The sequence below is a fragment of the Ascaphus truei genome, chromosome 7, assembly GCF_040206685.1.
Source record: "Ascaphus truei isolate aAscTru1 chromosome 7, aAscTru1.hap1, whole genome shotgun sequence".
In the NCBI taxonomy this organism is placed as follows: domain Eukaryota; kingdom Metazoa; phylum Chordata; class Amphibia; order Anura; family Ascaphidae; genus Ascaphus; species Ascaphus truei.
This window is the reverse complement of record NC_134489.1, coordinates 97,178,193-97,200,691: the sequence shown is the minus strand read 5'-3', so window position 1 is coordinate 97,200,691 and position 22,499 is coordinate 97,178,193. Positions and strand designations below refer to the sequence as shown.

Genomic DNA, 22,499 nt, shown 5'->3' with positions numbered 1-22,499 from the left:
TTTGAAACTAGATTTGCAGATGTGGTGTCCTGCCTAAAAAAAGCATGCAAATGTTTGTACGGCTCAAAATATTGCCGCCTGGTTGATATGTTTTGAGTAAGAAAAGCATTCCGGGGAACAGTACAAAAACATGGGAAGCACAACAACCGGGAATGCGAAACAAGAGGACCCCTTTGAGATGCACTCTACCTCCACTGAGTAAAATAATGCATTTTTAATAATATTGATGGGAAAACATAATTTTGGTAAAACCTAATAGACGCTTGAACAAAAAGCTCTGAGAGAACACACAAGGGGTTCATTCCCCTGGGTAATTATGGTGTATATATATGATAGAAACGCCACAAAGACCACTCTATGGTTCTATCAATATCCTAAATTCAGTCAGTTATACTGGTCATTACTACAGTATTGTATAGAGATATGTTGTAAATTGGAGTATTTCACTATAAGTGATCAATACCAATCGCGATATATACAAACAAAATGAAACACCCATGTATATTTACATATGTGAAAAGCCTTGCCGAAGATCCCCTCCGTTGTTAAGAGGTTGTGGGTAACATACTATATACGCACAAGCAGCAACAAAAATGCCTAATGTTAAAGTAACAGAGTTGCACACATCATGGCAACGTAAGTGAAGACACTGAAAAGAAGTGAATGGAAATGATAGTGTGACTGTATCTCTATCTCCTCAATAGTCTAGACTCAACTTTCGCTAGTGGCTGCCTCAGTGGGCCCACATCTTAGTTTAGCTTGCTAGACTATAGAATCTGAAGATTGTACTGTTACTTCAACAAGCTGTTTGTATCTGACTGCAACCTGCAATCTACTGTGATGACTGTGACATCATCACCGCCTGAGCAGGGGCCATCTTTTTGCGTATATAAGCACTACAACCACTACAATAATACACCATCACATTACATCATACCCAAACGTACACGGCGGCGCACTGCAGAATAATACATTTACAGTAGGACAAGAAAATGTATCTGTAAAGAAGAGAGATGGAAATCTTCCAAAAACGGGACACTCGCAATTTGTTCAAAAACAGTAATCAGACATGAGTCTAGTCAATGCTAATGACTAATAAACTAATGTTTGATTTATTTTTTGTGTATGAACACATGTGAGTGCCCTGTTTCTGGCAGATTTCCATGTCTTTTTTCTTTCTTTAGAGACTGACTTTCTTGTTGAATTGCTGGGAACAGGCAAGATATGATCTATAGCAGCAAATGAGCATATGTACTGTAGTTTCCTGTTAAAAGCTTCTCTCAAAACACTATTCTGTAACATCCTGGATGATTTTCTCCCTACATAAAATATTAAGAGACCAGAACCAAATTCACTGTGACCACAGAACTGTTTCAAGTCGCTGATCCTCATTTTATGACTTAATTGCAGGCTTGTAATCCTTTTGGCCACTTTTTTATTTTATTTTTTTATAAGGGTAATGGATTTGAAAGATAATGTGGTAACACAAATTACCTTCTTCGGGAAGCTTACAGATGGAAAATAGAAATGCTAAATTTTGGTTGGTGAAATTCCCTGACTTTTATCGGCTGGTTGAGATGCCCTTAGCATTGGTAAGAGGAGAGCATCCGTGCCAAAATATTCAGATTCCCGATGCTTGCAGGTAGCAGATGATACTGGAAATGAAAAATGTCATCATGAACAAGACTAGTAATCCAGCATCTGACACCTGCTTGTCCCAAATACCAATAACAGATACTCTATTGGTAATCCAGCACAGTGTGGAACATGACATCATACCATGGCATACAGTATGTCAGTGTTTTAATGGTCTTCATCAGGCACACTGGAAGTCGAGAGTTTATGTAGAGTAGTGTTTTTTCAACACTGGTTCCTAGGAACGTTTGGGTTCCCCCGGATATCCCTAAAGTGTTCCCTGCTAATTTCAACCAAATACAGAAGAACTTACAATACATTTGATCTCAAACGTGCTATTGGAGTTGGAGTTCTGCAAAATTTCACAATTTAATTATATGGTTCCTTAACCATAAAAGCTCAAAAAATTAAAATAAAACACTGATGAAGACTGGGCCAGCCCTAGGCTTTGTGGGGCCCAATGCAGCTTGCTGGCAGCGGGGCTCCCCTGAGAAGAGTTATGGGGACTTACCTTCAAGAGTGGCCCTCCGGCAGTATTGTGGTGTCATATCACAGCGGCATGTGACATCACGTATTTTGTCATATGATGTTTTTGCGCCATTTGCCGTCGGTCACTATGGCGATGCTACAGGAAATTGGCCGAAGAAGGTAAGACCCCCACCCCCTCTACACACACCCCTACCTCTCTCTTTTAAGAATAAAAAGCAAATTAGTCGCGAATCACTTCTCCAGCTTTTGATTTTTAAATTAAAAAAAAAAAAAAATTAACCAAATTTAATACATTTTTTAAAAAAAAGAAAGAAAAAGGAAGAACATAAGTGGTCCTGACAGTCCGGGGACCCCGCGCTCCCTCTTCTCCCTCCCGTCAGCGCCGGGATCCAACTTATGCCCGACCAGAGGGCGAGCGGGGCCCCAGACGGTCGCCTTTCTCGCCTTGCCCTAAGGCCGGCCTGTTGACACTTTTTCTGTTGTAGAATTTGATTACTTTTTTTTGTTTTGTTTTTTAAGTACCCTCTTTTGCTACATTGTGCATTCAGGTTGTCTACTTCATGTGTTGTTATTGGCAGAAAAGTCACTTCCCACATGAGCACTAACAATTGTTCAAGTACATTGCGCCTTTAATCTTTCTACCAGAATATTGGCTTTGATTTCTTGTGGGAAAAAGCTAAATATACATTTTACAAGGAGAGATTTGATGGGAAAAAAAATTAAAGAAAAATGTTGGTTAGTTTACAAGCATTCTGATTTCCTTCAAAACGGCAGAGAAGTTGTTCCAACTATTCTCTCTGGATCCAAACTTAACTGTAAACGTAACCACCATATGGGCCGGAGCACACTTGTAAGGTTTGTTTCCACTATGCTCAGGTTGCATGTGGGCGTAAAAGCAGTCCATCTTTGGCAGGGAAGAGGGAGAATTCTTTAAACACAAGATTATACCAATTTCCTCTTGGTGTGCTTTTAGTCTGTGTTGTATTGTTAAAACGTTTATAATGGATTTTTTTTACAGTATTTTGGTTGTCGGTGGTGGGGGGGTGGGAGAGAGAAAAACAAGCCAAAGGCCTTAAGCTATTGTCCATATGGTTTACCAACTGAGCTACCAGCTTGATCGAGTCTGTGCATATTAATTTATTTCCTTAGAAATGGCCTGAAGGAGTGTGCATATGTTCTTAGTAACACTGCCGTGGCTTACTTTGTGTGAAGGTGACCTAGATATTTGAATCGTGGGATATCATATGCTTGTTGACAGTTATTATATACTTTTGATTCTAAAGCTCTGTCCATTAAAACAATGGATATTCGTACTCCTGATTTGACTTTTGATGCACTCACCAGAAGACATGGAAAAGGCCATTTAATGCTGCTTTATGTAACTGGGTGTGTCTGCCAAACCTTCAGTGGCGGATATAAAATTTTGCTGACTGTAGGCACTTACCTTTTTGTCACCCGGGCTGCAGCGTTGCAACGTCGTGCGAAAACGCGTTTCCATGATAACACAACACTCTGATGTCATGGCAACACGTCGCCATGTGACATCGCAGCGTCATTTGACGCTCCAATGCTACAGAAGGAGGAGGGCGACACCAAGGAGAAGGTAAGAGACCTTTTACAGAGGTCCCACGCTCTCACCCGGAAATCAGTGGGGAAGAGAGCGGGGCCTCTGTATATGGGAGGACGACAGAACATTGTCTGGCCCAAAATGTTGCCGCCCTATGCCCAGGCCTAATGGGAAAACCGCCACTGCAAACCTTACCTTACCATTGCTTATTATCCACTTATGTATTACTTGGTTACATTGCCCTAGGGTGGTTGTATTGTGAAACTGCCACTTGTAAATGTGTTCAAGGGTGAGGCTCAACAATGTTATCACTGGTAAGGTTTAACGATGGTTCCGTCCCACTGTGTGTGGCTTTAGAACTTGTGCAAGTAGAGAAGCCAATTGGTGATTTATTACATCTGGAATGATTCTGGGTGTGGTGCAACGGCTTCTTGCGCAGAACACTTGGTACATATTACGTTTTATTGCTGCCAAAGAAAGTAGTGTTGGCTAAAGCTTTGTGATTATGAAACCCTTGGTCCTTTCATTACATGTTCCTGATAATCCTAGTATAGTGCATAATGAAAAATAAGAAAAGATATAGACTGTATTTTTTAAATGTATTATTTCACATTAGCTCTGTTGTATAATATCTCAGGGATACTTTACTCCAGTTTGGCGGTAGTCTATTTATTTTCTAGAAACTATCTGCATGGATACATTCAATACAAAAAAAGAATTTACAGACACAATGAATCGAAGGGTTGTCTGGGGTGAATGACTCACAGGGAGTTAGTGTATCGCCCAAGGTCACAAGGAGTTGACTCTTGGGAATTGGTTTACCAATCAATAAATCATTAACTCCAATTCACTAGACTGGTTTCTCCTGGTTAAAGGGGCAGTCCCCTTTAAGGGGAAGTACATTCTCAGATTTAATAGTTTAAACTGCACGTTTTTTTTTTCTGTCTTTCTAAGAAATAAGTCTTTTTTAAATACATTTTGTTTTACCATAAAGGATTTTAATGGGTTTTGCAACATTTTATCTAATGTTTTGCAGTCCTCAAATCTAGAGGTAAATTGGTGTAGCTTTGTGCTTTTGTATACTTTAGTATAGTTATTGTGATGCCATCATTCAAACAGATGGACATTAGTATCTGATGTGCATGAATTATACGGACATGGAGAAACATACGGAAATAAAGTAAAACTGATACTCAGGGTGACTGGATCTTTCACTGACACCAACTTGTTTAAAAGAAAAAAAAAAAAAAACATTTGACCTGCTACATGGCTCAAACATTTAATCTATAATAGCAAAAAAACTTTTTATAAAGCGTTTATGGAATGTCGAATTCGGGCACGTCTCCCTTTTCATCTGAACCTCTGAAAAGCTGGAGGGGGGAGAAGGAAGTGTTTGTCCGTCAAGGGTTTCCTTTACCCTGAGTCCGGCCTGTCCTTGTCAAAGAGCCAATAATAGGTTATTGTTCCTGCTGCTTAAACTGGTCACTGTCATAGGTTCATTTGGCCCTAGGCCAAAGTCTCTGACCTGCTTAGTATTCTTAATTGGAGTGGCAATAAAGTGAAAGCACGTGGCCACTTTCTTTACCATATTTACAGTAAAGTGCTTTGTAATTTAGCAGGGTTCCACATCAGTTCTAGACAGCTTAGCGCCACACTATTTAGGCAGCGTTTAATAATTTTTCAAATTTAAGCTTTAAATGTAATAAGACTACAACCTATGAATTAAGTGGTACCCATTAATTTCAGTAAGCTCTCAGTTACCAGAGGAAAAAGTGTATCCGAAGTTTCACTGATAACTGAATTCTACAAATAAAAATATTAATGCAAGAGTACCTTGTACAATGTTTTAATATCCAATAGTTCTGCGAAAGCTACTGGAGAAATCCACAAGGTAGTGTGCGATAATGAGGGGAGAAGGAAAAGCAATGGCAATTTGTACCGTTTGGGGGCGCATCTAAATGAGGATGAAGATAAAAACAAATGACCAGTTTAGTTACAAAATAATGCCAAATCAGAGCCGTTAATCCGTACAGAAACCAGGAACCCTTCTGCTAAATTCCAAGAGGGGGAACGGTGCTATATTCCGCTTGGGGAACCCCCTTAGGACCTGAGACATATAGCTGTTGTTATGTCAATAGACTTACCCAGGAATCCCGATTTCCCAAAAGGACAGCGCCTTCTGTCTTAATACTGACTAACCTTAAAAGTCACCCCACAAATCAAGCATCCCAATAGCCTGCACTCATGCTTTTTGTCCCACACCCACAGTCACTCCTACCACCCATTGTGGCCAAGCAGTGCCATCTATAGCACTTATTCCCTCACCTGCTGTCTCTGTAAGTCTCCCATCATACCACTTAGATTGTAAGCTCTTCAGAACAGGGGTTTCCTTTCCTAGTGTCTTATTTTGCTGCACTTTTTGTATTATAATTCTCTCTACAGTATTCTTTGTGAAGCGCTGAGTACACTTTTGGCGCGATATAAATAAATACATTACAATAGGTCACTCCTTCCCCAGTGACTTGGCTGCGGTTGGGCAGCTGACGAGGGTTTGCTACACTGTAACCTTTATGAATACAAAGCCGTCCGTGATGTTCCGAGCAATACGCAGAGGTTCTGCACATTCTGCTGCAGGTAATGCATGTATAGTATTATTTATTTAGTGCCGGCATTGTACACAGCTCTTTACAAATTACAATACACGGTAAATGAAAGTACAAACAATAGCTAAATGAGAGCATAAGGCAAAGGGAGACCCTGCCCTGAAGAGATTACAATCTAACTGGTATGTCGGGAGGCTTACAGACGCCAATAGGAGTATAAGTGCGTTATTAAAAGTGAAATCAGGGAGATCAGGGGCCCCTCGGGCTCTTAGTAGAGGCGTAGAAAATGCAGAGAGCTGGGTTAAATGTGGAAATTGAATACTTCTAGTTGTAAAAGTTGACTGAGTGGAAGAGCGTTCCGTAGGTAGGGAGAGCTTGAAGAGGAGGGTTTTTTTTGACGGGAGAGGACTGTAGAGGTAAAAAGGGCAAAGATGAGGCAACCTTGGATTGAACGCAAGAGTTTAGTAAGGGAGAGGGAACAGAGTTGAGTTATATGGGGTGTAGAGTCTTGAAGGAGTGTTGTAGTTAACACAGAAATTAATAGGAAGCCAGCAGAGCGTTCGGGAGGTCTGAAGCAGATACAAGTCTAGAAAGAGCAAGAGAAGCAGCGTTTTGAATGGACTGTAAAGGAAAGAGGTGTGAGGCAGGGTGACCAGATGTCCGGTGTCCCTAGGGGAAATCTCATTGGTCCCTTGGGCCGCCCCCGCACACCTCTCATTGGCCTGAGGCGGAGTGACGGGCCAAAGGACACACAGGGACACAAACACACACTCACACACACAGGGACACACACACACAGTAGGGCGGGGTGTACATTAGCAGCATGTATAACCCGGGGGGTGGGGCTCACATACCCGCCGGTCCCGGAGCCTCCGCCTCTTCCTCCCCGAACATCAGCCTCCACACCCGCGCGCACCACCTCCTCTCCCCGTGTCTCCCGCGCTTTCAGCCCCCCCCCCCCCCCCCCGGCGCCGCTACAGTCAGCGGTGGAGCGAGCGCCCGGGACACAGCGGGGGAGCGGCCACAACAAGCTGCCTCCCGCCTCAGATCCACGTGGGAGCTTCCGGACGGGTGAGTGAGCGGCCTTCACCTCCCCTCACCCCCCTTCACCCAACCCTCACCCCCCTTCACCCACCCCTCACCTCCCCTCACCCACCCCTCACCCCCCTTCACCTCCCCTCCACCCCCTCCCCCCCCTGGCGCCGCTACAGTCAGCGGGGGAGCGAGCGCCCGGGACACAGCGGGGGAGCGGCCACAACAAGCTGCCTCCCGCCTCAGATCCACGTGGGAGCTGCCGGACGGCTGAGGGAGCTGCCGGACGGCTGAGGGAGCTGCCGGACGGGTGAGGGAGCTGCCGGACGGGTGAGTGAGCGGCCGGACGGGTGAGTGAGCGGCCGGACGGGTGAGGGAGCGGCCTTCACCTCCCCTCACCCACCCCTCACCTCCCTCCACCCCCCCTTCAGCTCCCTCCACCCCCCCCTCCACCTCCCCTTCACCCCCCCTTCACCTCCCCTCCACCCCCCCCCCTTCACCTCTCCTCCACCCCCCCCTTCACCTCCCCTCCACCCCCACCTCCCCCCCACACCCCCCCTTCCCACCACCTCCCCCCCTTCCCACCACTTCCCCCCTCCTCCCAACCACCTCCCCTCCTTCCCCCTCCTCCCCACCACCTCCTCCCCCCTTCCCACCACCTCCCCCCCCTTCCCACCACCTCCCCCCCTTCCCCCCTCCTCCCCACCACCTCCCCCCCTTCCACCACCTCCCCCCCTCCTACCCACCACCTCCCCCCCTCCTCCCCACCACCTCCCCCCCTTCCCCCTCCCCCCTCCACATGTGTATACACACACAAACATGTTGTATACACACACACACACACATACAATGTATACACACAAACATGTATACACACACACACTATCCCCAGCACCACCACATCAGCACACCGGTATCCCATGCCCCCCCCAGCACACTGGCATTCTCGGCTCCCCGCCATTCCCAGCCCCCATCAACACCATCAGCACCCACACATCGCCACCTTTGCACCTCCCCCATCGGCACCCACATCCGCACCCCCACATCAGCACCAAACCCTCCCAAATCAGCACACCGATACAATCACCATCAGTACAGCCACAGCAGCACTACCACCGCACATGGGCCGCGTGGACCACTCCCCACCCAAATGCCACACCCACACCACAAACATCCCGGGCAACGCCGGGGCTCTCAGCTAGTGTTTTATATTCGTGGGACATAGGACTTGCAGTACTTGCATTAAACAGCAACAATTGCCATTAAAATAGTTACATGTGGATCCGATTTCATGGTTCGAACACCTGTCTTTTTGCATGCTGACTATTTCTTTTATTTTATTCTAAATCTTTTCTGAAAAAAAATTTTTTTTTGAACATTAAAGCTGCAGTTCAGTCAATATCCTGCATGTTTGGTTTTTTTAATAAATCAGTTCTGTAGTAAGAAAAAATACTTTTAGCATTTTCTGTTTTTAAAAAAACAACTTTGAAAGACCAATTTTCTTGTATTCTATTTTAACAGCCATTTGCTAAGACACTGCCCCTTCATGTCCTGTCACAAGCTCTGGCACACCCCTTTGTCAGCCCTGCCCTCCCTCTAGCACTTGTCAGTGCATAAATGCTCATGAATATTCATGAGCTTCCACTGCCAGTCAAGCAGATTATAAACAAATGCCAGCTTTTAATATGTCACCAAATTTCGACCTATCAATACATGGAAAACGAATTCAGCTGCAGCTATACAGTTCTTTAGGTAATTAGAGATTGCCCACTATTGAAGTAAAAAAATAAATGTAAAAAAAAAAAAAAAGACTGAACTGCAGCTTTAAGCCTTTGTCACCAGCAGATAAATGTGCATTGTTTAAATACAAAAAAGTAAGCTTGTCGCATGTATAAAAACGGGAACCATTATTCTTCTTGCCATAATGTAGCGGGGAGAGCCCTTGCAAGTTGGCCTCTTATCTCCCTTTACTTCTTCCTTTCTTATGTAGCATCCCTTTTCTGTAAGGGTAGCTAACTCTGGGGAGCACAAACTTTTTGTTCTGCGCCCCCCTGTCTTCCCTGCTGCGTTGCCCGAGCCCCCCTCCCTGCCTTAGAGCTGCGTCAAATGACACGGCGGGGTCATGTGATGTCACATGACCCGCGGCGTCATTTGACGGGAGTGACTTCACGTCACATGACCGTATGGCGTTATTTGACACCGAGTTGCCATGGCGACGCGTCAGAGCGGCTGAATCTGGGTATAGTGTTGCAGAGGCCTCACTCGATCCCCCGGCATTTAATTTAAATGCCGTGGGGAAGAGCGCGGGGCCCCTGCAACGGCCCGCCCACCCCCCCCAGCAAAATCTCCCTCCTCCCCCCCACCCCCAGTTTGCGCACCCCTGCGCTAACTTACCACACTCCTGTGCCCGTGACTTGCATTTCACCAATGTTGCTACATCTGCTGCCGTCCATCATTCGGGAATTCAGTTTGCCGATCGTACTGGTGCGATGGTGAAAATCTGCTCGCTTTCTTTTTGTAAAGTTTGTAGGAACTCTTTAAACATGGCGGCTAATTTCCGAAAAATGGGCAGGACCCAATTTTCACAAACTGTGATAATTAAGCAGCAGGGGAAATACCACTTTTAAAGAAAAATTGATGAATTTTTTTTTTTACGTAACATACAGTTGGTCCTTGCTTATCCGCCGGAATGCGTCTTGCAAACCGCTGTTGGATTGCCGGTCCATGTTAATCCACGGCGGTGAGCATCGGATAAGCGGTTCCGACTTTGGATAATGCATCCAGCGGACTGCATTATGCAGCATCGGATAAGGTATTCAACCTGTACATTGTAATTTCGGATACCGAGGACCACCTGTACATTGTAATTTCAGATACGAGGACCACCTGTACATTGTAATTTCAGATACGAGGACCACCTGTAGATTGTAATTTCAGATACGAGGACCACCTGTAGATTGTAATTTCAGATACGAGGACCACCTGTAGATTGTAATTTCAGATACGAGGACCACCTGTAGATTGTAGTTTCGGATATGAGGACCACCTGTAGATTGTAATTTCGGATACCGAGGACCACCTGTACATTGTAATTTTGGATATGAGGACCACCTGTACATTGTAATTTCGGATATGAGGACCACCTGTAGATTGTAATTTCGGATATGAGGACCACCTGTAGATTGTAATTTCGGATATGAGGACCACCTGTACATTGTAATTTCGGATATGAGGACCACCTGTACATTGTAGTTTCGGATACCGAGGACCACCTGTACATTGTAATTTTTTTTTCTCAAGAAAGTAGCCGTACTGTGGTAGCAACTGATGTCGCTGCCACGTTAACTATTGTCACTGTGAAACCTCCTATGGCATCATAATGTTCATTGGGTGCAGTTGCAAATATATTGTTCTTTATTTGGAGTTTAACCCTTTGAGTGGCAGAGGGACCGCTGTACCAGAGTGCCATGGCCCCTCTGGCACTGCGCGCTCGCTTGACTGCAGCGGCCATTTTCTGGGGAAATGGAAGCGTCCTCAGTTGAGTTGGGCTGCTGCGCGGGTCCCATGCAGTCTATGGGACTGCAGGAGGCAATCTAACCAGGAATAAGCAAGCCCTTTGAGCATGACCTGGTCAGTAAAGCATGGGGTGCCAGTGCCCAAGATGTAGTGATTTGCATCTTGGGGCACTCAAACGGGTGACGCAGCACGTCTGCTGAAAGTGAATATTGATTTCTTTACATCCTTTGAATCGGTGGATCTATAAACCGCGCTATTTTTAGACATGGAGTTCCCCGGTTCCTGAAATACTTTCTGGTTTAGTTCCCAGCGTTCCTTTCTGGACATTTTAACGGTCAGCCACACAGAAGCAGCAGCATCCCCCCGTCCCTCCCTTCCCCCCTCCCCCACCCCGATGCCTTTGTGGCATTCTGTTGGCCCGCGGGACACGCAAGATTTGACCTGCCAATCTCTCAGGAGCTGTAGGATTGGGAAAAAATAAGCGCGAACAAAATAATCAACAAAAAATATATGATTGTGCTCCTTTGTGCTGCTCAACAAAAACTGTGTCTAGAGACTGTGTGTGCATGACATAAAGGTGAAAAACCAAGCGCAATAGAGTGAATACAATAAACAAAGTAATAACATTAAATGCAGTGATGGTAAGAGAATAAAGCACTCACGTATGCATTGTAGATGTCTGTCTTTGCAAATTCCTCCTCTCTTGAAAATAATGTATAGAGAGGACCTAGCATAATACAGTTTTATTGAATACAGTACAAGCAAAAGCTGGGAGAGAAAAGATACACTCACATTCTCCCAGTCCTTTGAAGCATTGAGTGCTGTAGATAAACACATAAGTAAATGATGATAATCGGAACCTTATTAAATAAAAACAAGATGACAATAGATTATGGAGTATATATCCAAGCACAAGTTGGCTGAAAGATTCGGGTGATCCAGAGTGGTGTGAATGTGCCCTTATAGCACTCAATGCTTCAAAGGACTGGGAGAATGTGAGTGTATCTTTTCTCTCCCAGCTTGTGCTTCTATGTTCAATAAAACTGTATTATGCTAGGTCCTCTCCATACATTTTTTTCAAGAGAGGAGGAGTTTGCAAAGACATCCATCTACAATGCTAATGAGTGCTTTATTCTCTTACCATCACTGCACTTCATTCTATTACTTAGAAGTATTCACTCTACTGCGCTTGTGTTTTTTTTCACCTTTAGGAGCCGTTGGATCCTTAGACCTAAAAATAGCGTTTCAGCTGCAAACGACACCCTCAGTAGTTGCGTTTGTGCATCCCTGAGCAATCAGCAGCTGTGCATCCCTGAGCAATCAGCAGCTGTGCATCCCTGAGCAATCAGCAGCTGTATTATCAGAGCCATATATACTGTAGTTTTAAAATCATACCAGAATGTTCATACTTATTGCATTTGAGGAGCCATTCCCTCATGAAGCACATTTTTACAAGTATTACATACTTGCAGGCATGCTTTACGTATGTGGGGTAACATGTAACATTAAGTAAAAGTAAAGGGTGATTGCACAATTTTATGATGCAGTGTTTTTTTTTTCTTTATCTATTAAATTACTTTAGGACAAGAAGACCTATTTGGATATTATCCACACTTACATGGAAGTCCATGGCACTGTGCATGGAAAGAGCACTGTCCATATGCCCAATTATGTTAAGAACCATGGAATTCTCAGCGGACGAGACCTGCAATTCCTCCTCCGAGAAACCAAGGTGAGTGTTCTATTGACCTCTGCTTTCTGAATCTTTAACAATGAGTCTCTGCCCCTTCAGTGATCAAAGGGTTAAACCATTATAAAAAATAATTGTAGGTGAGCTAGTTGCAGAGGCTTGTTTTCTAGTATCCCATCTTCACGTTTGTTAATAACAGTACAGTAGCATTATGCATCTCTCCATTCTGGAGGCTGTCCTGTAGGCTAATCTGTTCTAAGGAGGTCTCCCTCAGGTGGCTGCACGGGCACTGTAGATTGCGCCCCTTGGAATTTGAAAGGTGCAGTATTAAGTAGGAAGTGTAATCCTTGCCTTTACTGTACCGTGTATCGGTGTGGGTGCACATTCACATTTGGAAAGCCATCAGCAACTGTGTGGATCAAATAGATATTATGCTTGGTGACAGACCTACTGTTGCTAGCCAAGCAAACACATTGCACAGGATTGAGCCTAAAGATTTCACTATCCAGAACCGTCCGCTTCCCAACGCACTTTCAGGCGGAAGGTTTTGTACTTCTGGTACTTGGTGACAACAGACATTCTGTTGAGATTTCCGGACCTGCCTTTTCCCCTTAGAGTAAAGTAACAAAGGTGACAGCTGCACCTGTAGGAAGTGTCTCATTGCACAGCATGGGGTTTGTGTGACTGTGTCGCTCAGCCACTTCTCGTAATGAGACTGGAAATTAAGTCAGGTTTTTTGAAATCCATCCAATCTGTTTTTATCTCTCTCTTTTTTTTGGGGGGGGGGGGGGGTGGGGCAGTTAAGTTATGCAAATAATGAAATAGCATAATTACAATTATATTAGTGTCTGTGTCTGTCTGTATACACACGAAATTGACAGCATTTTAAGCGCTCATCTACTGCAATTAAATAGTTAGATTTAATGATGCCTAATCTAAAAGGATTATTATAATCGCATTATTGGTGGGCTTTTACCCTTTATTTTGTATTCCGTCACCTTAAATCTCATATGTACCTGGTGGTCCGCAGAAGTCTGTGGACACACTGGTTGCAAATATGTATGCAGTATTTTTGTGCCAGTATTGATAGAAATATGGAGGCGGAGTACGAACCTGGACCTGGGTCGCCATTCGAAACCTGCAAAGTCCCCTCCTGATGTAGCTTTCTGTTCGCTGTGGCCATTTTTGTGTCTGGCGACCGCGGGAAGCAGGGGGTGCCCAGAAGTCAAGCGGACAACAGATGAGTTCTGGGTGACCCCCCCCCCAGGTTGGGTAACGAAAGGGGAGAAAAAGGTTGCGCAGGGTGGATTGCTGCTTGAAATATCCGTCCTTGTTCGGGGGCTTGCACTCTGGCTAATACACATTACATTACTTTCAGCACTATAGGAAAACAGAATATAGCGGGTTAGACCAGAAGTACTTGCAGTAAATATTTGCACTTGCCCAGAGTAATAATTAATCTTCTTCAAATGTCCGAAGTGCTTTCTCTAAGATGGTAACATAGCATTGTTAATCTCCAGGTTCTAGAAAATGCTCTTCACCCTTCCAGAAAAATTACTTTTTGTTTGTGCACAGTAAGCATTTAGCCCCGGTCTTCTGCCACTACAGGTTTGATCCGAGCATATGATGTGGCCGGCGTCCTTCTGGGAAAACGCTATGCGCCAACAATGTCAAACGTGCCACTCTAATACATATGATGGGAAAATGTACAAAGCTAGACGATGGAAATCATAGTCAGACTGTGAAAATTATTTGTTACAAGAGAAAAGACAATAAAAATGCACTTCCAGAGGACCTAAATGGTATCTGTGTGCGCATAGCATCAGTGAGAGTTGGGTTGTGTCGGCTTTAACTCCCGAGCTGCTGCGGTGACACGAATGAGACTGACATTTTCTTATGTAAATACCAAAAATTATCCAAATCCTAGTGTTTAAAAAAAAAAAAAAAAAAAAAAAATTATTATACTTTATTTTTATTTTTTTTAGTTTTTAATTATTTCATTTGCCTTCACAAACACCTAGTGATCCATAGCAGTTTCCCCCGTGCCCTTCACCCTAACACCCTGCTCAAGTGCATACGTGACCTCCTTTTCTGGGCGGGTACAGCACTCTATATATTCTTATCCATTATTGGTTCTTTCCTTTTTTTTATGGAGATCTGAGCACCCACCTATTCCTCTTTCTTTGTATGTAATTTCTTGAAAAAGGTTCCTGGGAGAGCCGAAACATTGCTACGTTATACACTATACATTTTGTATGTGCTGGTGTGCTGCTTCTCTTGTTGTGCCATTATTGTTGCACATTTTTTGCACCCATGCAGTTTGTTAGTGGAGTGTCACTATAATTCTAGATAGATATCTATCTATCATACATGCACACATCATACGCGCATACACACTAATACTAATGCACACTAAGACAACTACACACATACTAATGCACATACAATAACACGCACACTAATACGCACACGCACACTAATACGCACACGCACACTAATACGCACACGCACACTAATACGCACACGCACACTAATACGCACACGCACACTAATACGCACACGCACACTAATACGCACACGCACACTAATACGCACACGCACACTAATACGCACACGCACACTAATACGCACACGCACACTAATACGCACACGCACACTAATGTGCACACGCACACTAATGCACACACGCACACTAATGCACACTAATGCACACACGCACACTAATGCACACACGCACACTAATGCACACACGCACAATACACACACACGCACACTAATACACACACACGCACACTAATACACACACACGCACACTAATACACACACACGCACACTAATGCACACACACGCACACTAATGCACACACACGCACACTAATGCACACACACGCACACTAATGCACATGCACACACCATACATTTATGTACAGTAATACACACACACACACTACTTTTCCCATTCACAACCCTTGCAATGCATAGCAAGTGCCACCCGCAGTGGCCGTGCGTACATGAAGAGTTACTTTATATCTGTAAGCCGATTGCACTTGGAGATGGGACTGTCTCTTCACAAACTGCCTATGGACCAGCGTGACAGTTCCCAGCCGATTGAAATTTGCTGCCACCTACTGACTTTAATAGCATGAATCACACTGTTAAATTGAGTAAGCTGTACTGGCAGAACATCCGTGTTCTCCAGAGAGAGAGAGAGTGGGGCGGCATAGTTATCCTCTGATGTAACCATTGTAAAAAGTGCACCCACTCGCCTGGTACTTCATTTCAACTGGAATGAGCCCACTAAATCCCTTTTTTCCTTTCCCACAAGCCAAACATGAAAGGCTGTTACGTGAGAATCCTGAACAAAATATCACATTGCATCAAAACCCAGCTCTGTAGACGGCTATTCCGAGCCCCTCAGCAAGGTTACTGTCAGACCTTTGTTTCTTTTTGTGCCGATAGGAGATGCAAGAGGCATGTGGGATTTAGTGAAAACAATGGGACGTTTTAAAGCAGCAGCAGCAGTCTCTAGGATACCGCCCCTTTCGTTAAATGCCACAGAGCTTCAATATTTCCAACTGCATCAAGCTTTTTTTGCTCTGTAAAACAGAAGCAGTCGAAATGACTAGAGCAGGGGATGCCAACTCCAGTCCTCACGGGCTACCAGCAGGTCAGGTTTTCAGGCTATCCCTGCTTCAGCACAGGTGGCTCAATCAGTGGCTCAGTCTTTGACTTGCATGGTCACAGCTTTGAGCAAGGGTTAAGATGCATAGCCAGTAAACCCACTAACAGCTATTTCGACCTTAATGGGTCTCCTCAGTGTGGGGTTGGTTATACTGGCTTTGCAAAAATGAAGCCAGGGATAGGTTTTACCACACTTAGTTAAGTTATGGTGGGTAAAAAAAGTGACACCCTCCACAGCAAAGCATATAGCATATGGACATATTACTGTATGCTCATTTGCATGTCTTAGACAGGTCTGCAACCTGTTTTGAAGCAAAATGTGTCTCGGCAAGCAATCACGCCACATGAGCATGGCCGGACAGATTTAAAATGATTGTGCTAACAGCGACAAGCGTGGTCAGCGGCAGCGTTGACGCATCCTATGGCTGTGGCCAGGCAGGGAGCGATTGTGCTAGCTCGGCCGGGTGATTCGTGGCCGGCTACATGCGCGGGCGTGTTGGGGGGTGAGGCGAAAACGTCACGGAGCTGGTTTGCCCTCATTGGGCGAACCACTCACGTGACGCGCGAGCGGCAAATTCGCTTGCTCTGCAAGCAGGTAAGCACCGCGCATGCTCAGGCGCTTGCTCACGCTGGCCACAAACATTGCCGTAATGTTTCATCGGGGCCAGCGTGCGCGCGCCCGCCCAGCACCACCCTGGCCGAGGCCTAAAGCTCCCACTTCACGTCGGCCAATAGGAAGCCGAATGATGACATCACTGCTTCCTTTTGGCCCACGGGATGCGGGAGCTTTGAAACTCCGTCATGATGGTAGCCGAGCAGAGCAGCTACCGGCACCTACTACGGAGGTAACAATTTCTGGAAGGAGGCGGTCCCCGGAGCTGAAATGAATGGGGTTCAGCTCTGGAGACACCCTACTTCCATCCTTGAATTGCCGTTTTAAACCCCCTCTAATGGCAGATTATCGAGAGAGAAAAACTTGTCCGTCTTGACTGTTCAATGGAACAAAGGCGCATTCTGAAAACATGCAACATCTTTGTTTTTCTTTTTTTTGCAGCTTTTTGTTGGGTTGGGTTTCCCTTACGAAGGACCAGCGCCTCTTGAAGCAATTGCGAACGGCTGTGCTTTTCTGAACCCTAAATTCAGTCCACCAAAAAGCAGCAGGAATACAGATTTCTTCAAAGGCAAACCAACCCTGCGAGAGGTGAGTCCTTCCTGAAGACTTGAGGTGCTGCAAACGCGTGTGGGATGCAACACGGGTGATGTAGGACGAATAGCTGTAGTTTGTAGAATATAATGGTTATTATGTATCTGTTTCAAATTGTACATTTTGAAGAACTGTTTACAATTACGGTAGTTTATAACACAGTTTGATTGAAGACTAGTTTGGGGAGATTTTGGGGGGCAATCTTTGGGCAAGTATTTTCCGGAAACGTACCCACAAAGAGCTTATAAATGATACATAACCTGACTAAGTTACATAGTCACATAGTAGATGAGGTTGAAAAAAGACGTACGTCCATCAAGTTCAACCTATGCTAATTTAGACAACAGATTCTTTATCCTATATCTATACTTACTTATTGATCCAGAGGATGGCAAACAAAAAACACCAGTGACATATCATCCAATGATATCTCATAAGGGGAAAAATAAATTCCTTCCTGACTCCAAGAATTGGCAATCGGATTAATCCCTGGATCAACATCCTTCCCATGTATACTTATTTGGTATATCCCTGTGTACCATTCCTTTCTAAAAAATGTCCAACCGTTGCACAAATTTATTGTATCTGCCATCACAGTCTCCATGGGTAATGAATCCCACACTGTAACTGCCCTTACTGTAAAGAACCCTTTCCTTTGTTGCTGGTGAAATCTCCTTTCCTCCAACCTAAAGGGATGCCCCCGAGTCCTTTGTACTGCCCTTGGGATGAATAATTCTTTTGAAAGCTCCTTGTACTGTCCCTGAAATATATTTGTATATACTGTAGTTATCATAGCCTCTCTTAGATGCTTCTTTTATAATGTAAATAAAGCCAATAGAAAAACAAACAAACCAGGGTGTTGTCTGTTTAGAGCACTCCGTGTTTTGTTTTCCTTTCTTCTTTTTGACCTGCTACGTGGGTCTGTCACTTTAAGTGCCACTGCAGTGCCACGGAAGGAGGGGAGTGTTTTGTTTTACAATGTCTTGCTTGTCATGGGACTGATACACCCACTACTGTTCTTCTGTGGTTTAAAACCAGGACACCGCTCACAAATAAGGAACGGTAGAAAGGGGCAAATTCCACACCAAAATGGAAACCATCTCAAACCTATAATTCAATGAAGAAAATAAATTATTAAATATAGTCTTGGTCGGGGGGGGGGTGTTAACTCCAGTACTCAAGCCCCCACCCTCCAACAGGTCAGGTTTTCAGGATATCCCAGCTTCAGCACAGGTGGCTCAATAAGAGGCTCAGTCTTCTACTGAGCGTCCGAGCCACCTGTGCTGAGGCAGGGACTGATTGAGCCACCTGTGCTGAAGCTGGGATATCCTGAAAACCTGACCTGTTGGGGGTGACACACTTGAGGACTGGAGTTGAGCACCCCTAGTCTAGGTGCTAGTGTCAAAGGTGGTGAAACCCTCAAGACCCAAAAACAATTAGTGAACTAGCACGCCCCCTGTCTACTATAATTCAGATGCATACTACAATGAAGAATTCATTCTGGATCAGCACTCAGACTTTTTTGGTTTCACAATTTCTTCTTTAATGTATCAAAAGAAATCCGCAATACAGACACACAGAACACACAGTAAGGGAAGGAAACATTAGCAGACACACTGTTATATGTGCAAACTACAGCAACGTTTCAAGGTCCCCCGCCCCCTTCGTCAGGCTGCCCGAGACCACCTATAAATCCACAATGTAAAAAAGTACAATATGGCACTGCACACTCCACAATGCTTGAAAACAATTCAAATCTAAAAACATACAACAATACACTACTAAATCCATCATAAATATACATATACAAAAAATACAAAATGACCCAACGCAAAAAAAAAATCACGTAGCATTTTACCCAGGGAAAGGAGGCGCTGGCATGACTTTTCGGGGTACCAAGCCCTTCATCAGACAGTTAAACATCCAAATGCCTTCAATAACTTGGAATGTATCGTTTTTGGGATCAGGGACCTTGGACATCTGAAGACCAGCCTTCTCCCAGGTGTAACTTCCACGTGTCCATTATATTTGAAAACAAGATAAACATGTCTCATTCCTTCCCAACAATTATGAAATAAATAGATTTCCTTTTGCAGCGCCGCTGCCTCGATTGATATATTATTATTTTCTTCTTTCATATTTGTAACTTGCTAGCACCTTTCTACCTAGCATTGAAAATGGCAGCAAGATGATTACATTCAATATTCATTTCTGTTCTTTTGTTGCAGCTTACGTCTCAGCATCCTTATGCCGAAGTCTATATTGGGAAACCACATGTCTGGACTGTGAATATTAATGATCCTGACGAGGTTGAGAAGGCTGTGAAAGCAATTTTGAATCAAAAGGTTAACTTTTTACATTGATATATTTGTTATGAGAATGTAAAAAAAAAAAAAAAGTGTTTTGCAAGCAGTGTTTGGAACCTGATGGAATAAATCCATTCCTCTTTCACACAACAATAAGCATGCAGCTGTATATAGTATACAGTAATGTAATTACACACACACACACACACACACACACACACACACACACACACACACACACACACACACACACACACACGCTTCTTTTTAGAGATGACTAGCTGATATAACCGGCGTTGCCCGGGAGTACATTTTCCAGCTCCCCCTCTGTCTCCGCTCCCCTCCCCCGTTCCCAGCTCCATTTCTCTCCCCCTCCCTCCCCGGGACACCTCACATCACTGTCGCCCCCCCTCCCTCCCCCCTGTATCGGACAGCACTCTCACCCCCCCCCTACACTTCACAGCACTCTCCGCCCCTCCACCCCACAGCACTCTCCCCCACTGCACCCCACATCACTCTCCGCACCCTACATCACTCTCCGCACCCCACAACACCCTGCACCCCACAGCACTCTCCCGCCTGCACCCCACATCACTCCCCCCCTGCACCTCACATCACTGTGCCTCCCCTGTACTGGACAGCACTCTCACCCCCCCTACACTTCACAGCACTCTCTGCCCCTCCACCCCACATGGCTCTCCCCCACTGCACCCCACATCACTCTCCGCACCCCACATCACTCTCCGCACCCCACATCACTCTCCGCACCCCACAACACTCCCCCTGCACCCACAACACTCTCCCCCCCTGCACCCCACAACACTCTCCCCCCTGCACCCCACAACACTCACCCCCCCCCCCTGCACCCCACAACACTCCCCCCCTGCACCCCACATCACTGCCCCCCCCCCTGTACCGGACAGCACTCTCCCCCCCCCCATGCACCCTACATCACTCTCCCCCCCCCCCCTCGCGACCCTCATCATTCTCAGCCCCCCATCCCCCCACGTCCCAGGCGCTTGTTCCCGCCCCCCTTCTCCTGTAGCATGGTCATGATTATTTGGGTTAGTGCTGGAGGGGAAGATCCTAATGCATGATGGCATATAAGTAATACTCTCTAACTGCATTTACTTACAGTGAGTCTTCGTTTTTAGCATTAAGTGAACCTTGAAAAATTTTCTTTTTGCTCTTAACTTAAACCTTTATAAAATGTAGTAATGTTGTTGGCTCCCTTTAATGAAGTGTAATCACCATTGAAGACATAGTTTCCCCTTTTTTGGGGGCCTCCTTAAAAAATAAAGTGCTTTTCAGTTGGAAGTTGGTACTTCCGCCTGCATCTTTGGGTTTCCCCATCCTGCTCCACCACCATGGTAATGATCGGCACCTTCCTGTCGGTGGACTGAAATAATGCACACAGCAACAGTGGCGTGGTAGCACGTTACAATGCGTTCTGACATCACACGCAAGACGGACACTAAATACCTCCCAAGCTGCACGTAGCAATGCGAGAAAAAAAACCCAATCCTGTTTAATACTGAATATAGATGTAAATATGTTGCTTTGTGCTACCCCTGTACATATCTTGTGATGTAAAGTTTGCTTTAGTGTTGCAAGGAACTGCAAATGTAAATTTCAGGTGGACTTTTCCATGCTGTCAGTAAGTTCTCTGCTGCCAGATGTGCCCGTGGTGCTTTGCTCTGCAATGCGTTGCAGTTATCTCTGGCAGCAGGTCCTTAAACATTATTATTCTGCTCATTGCACTTGAGCTGCTTTATAGAAAATCCTTATTGAGCTGACAATTTATGTACACACCGCTTTTGCTCTTCACAGAATGAACCTTACCTGCCCTATGAATTCACATGTGAGGGGATGTTACAAAGAGTCAACGCATTTATAGAAAAACAGGTAAGAACAGGCTAGCGTACACCGAGAATAAGCTACAGAAAACAAGTTTGTTCCACAGCTTACCCGCTCTTCTGTAGATCTGTTGCAGGTAGTGGTACCTTTTAGTTACGTGTGGGCTACCTAATATTGTTAAAATTTGACTACACAATATACACGTGTATATTATACACCAGCCACCACATGTGTTGATACCCCGCGATGTGAGCTATCACAAGTGTGCAGCATTTATTTCCATCTGGTACTGTGTGAGCAGTATGGTGTCAGAGATATTTTATGTATACTCTACTATTGAATTGGAGGGACACCAGACTGTCTGGTTACTATTAGAAGTACATGCGACCTATACTGTGGCATAAACCTAAACACCCACATATGCACATTATAGTTACCATTGTGAGTGGAGATTTACTCCACAGCACTCATTCATCTGACATGTATTAACTATCTGTGTGCTGTATATACTCACCTACTGTTTTGATGGTAACCTATCCTGACAGCCACAACTGCGACTGTGCCCGTTACGTTCACATTTTAATTGGTTTTAGTTAGTTTAGAGCGAGCGCTTCATGTTGTTTGTCCTTTATATATTAATAAAATATTTGTTATTTTTGCCATTTGGCGTTTTAGTGGTAATAGTCCACTCACAGTGATGAGAGCAATTACTTACCTGTACTGAATTGCTGACTGAACCCCATGCATATATTTGGCATTTAAACCTTGTTATTCTATCCTAGCCTTGTGTGCAGCTATTGAGGATCTTTGGGGAGGACTCTATGTCTCCTCTGTATGTCTTTGTACCTTTTAGTTAACCAGTATGAGAGTTCTTCATAGTTGTAGCTTTTGATAATGCTTCTCTTTGACTAGAGAAGACT

General features: G+C 44.7%; 1 protein-coding gene across 3 annotated transcripts in view; it reads left to right on the top strand.

Annotated features, from left to right (window-relative positions):
• MGAT5 (alpha-1,6-mannosylglycoprotein 6-beta-N-acetylglucosaminyltransferase) overlaps positions 1–22,499 on the top strand; it is a 211,532-nt gene that overhangs the window by 164,900 nt on the left and 24,133 nt on the right. For all 3 annotated transcript variants that reach the window (XM_075609542.1, XM_075609541.1, XM_075609540.1), the window contains exons 12-15: positions 12,425–12,574; positions 17,267–17,413; positions 19,645–19,761; positions 21,553–21,627. In XM_075609542.1, the coding sequence (XP_075465657.1) occupies positions 12,425–12,574; positions 17,267–17,413; positions 19,645–19,761; positions 21,553–21,627 (489 nt within the window). The remainder of the gene's footprint in view (positions 1–12,424; positions 12,575–17,266; positions 17,414–19,644; positions 19,762–21,552; positions 21,628–22,499) is intronic.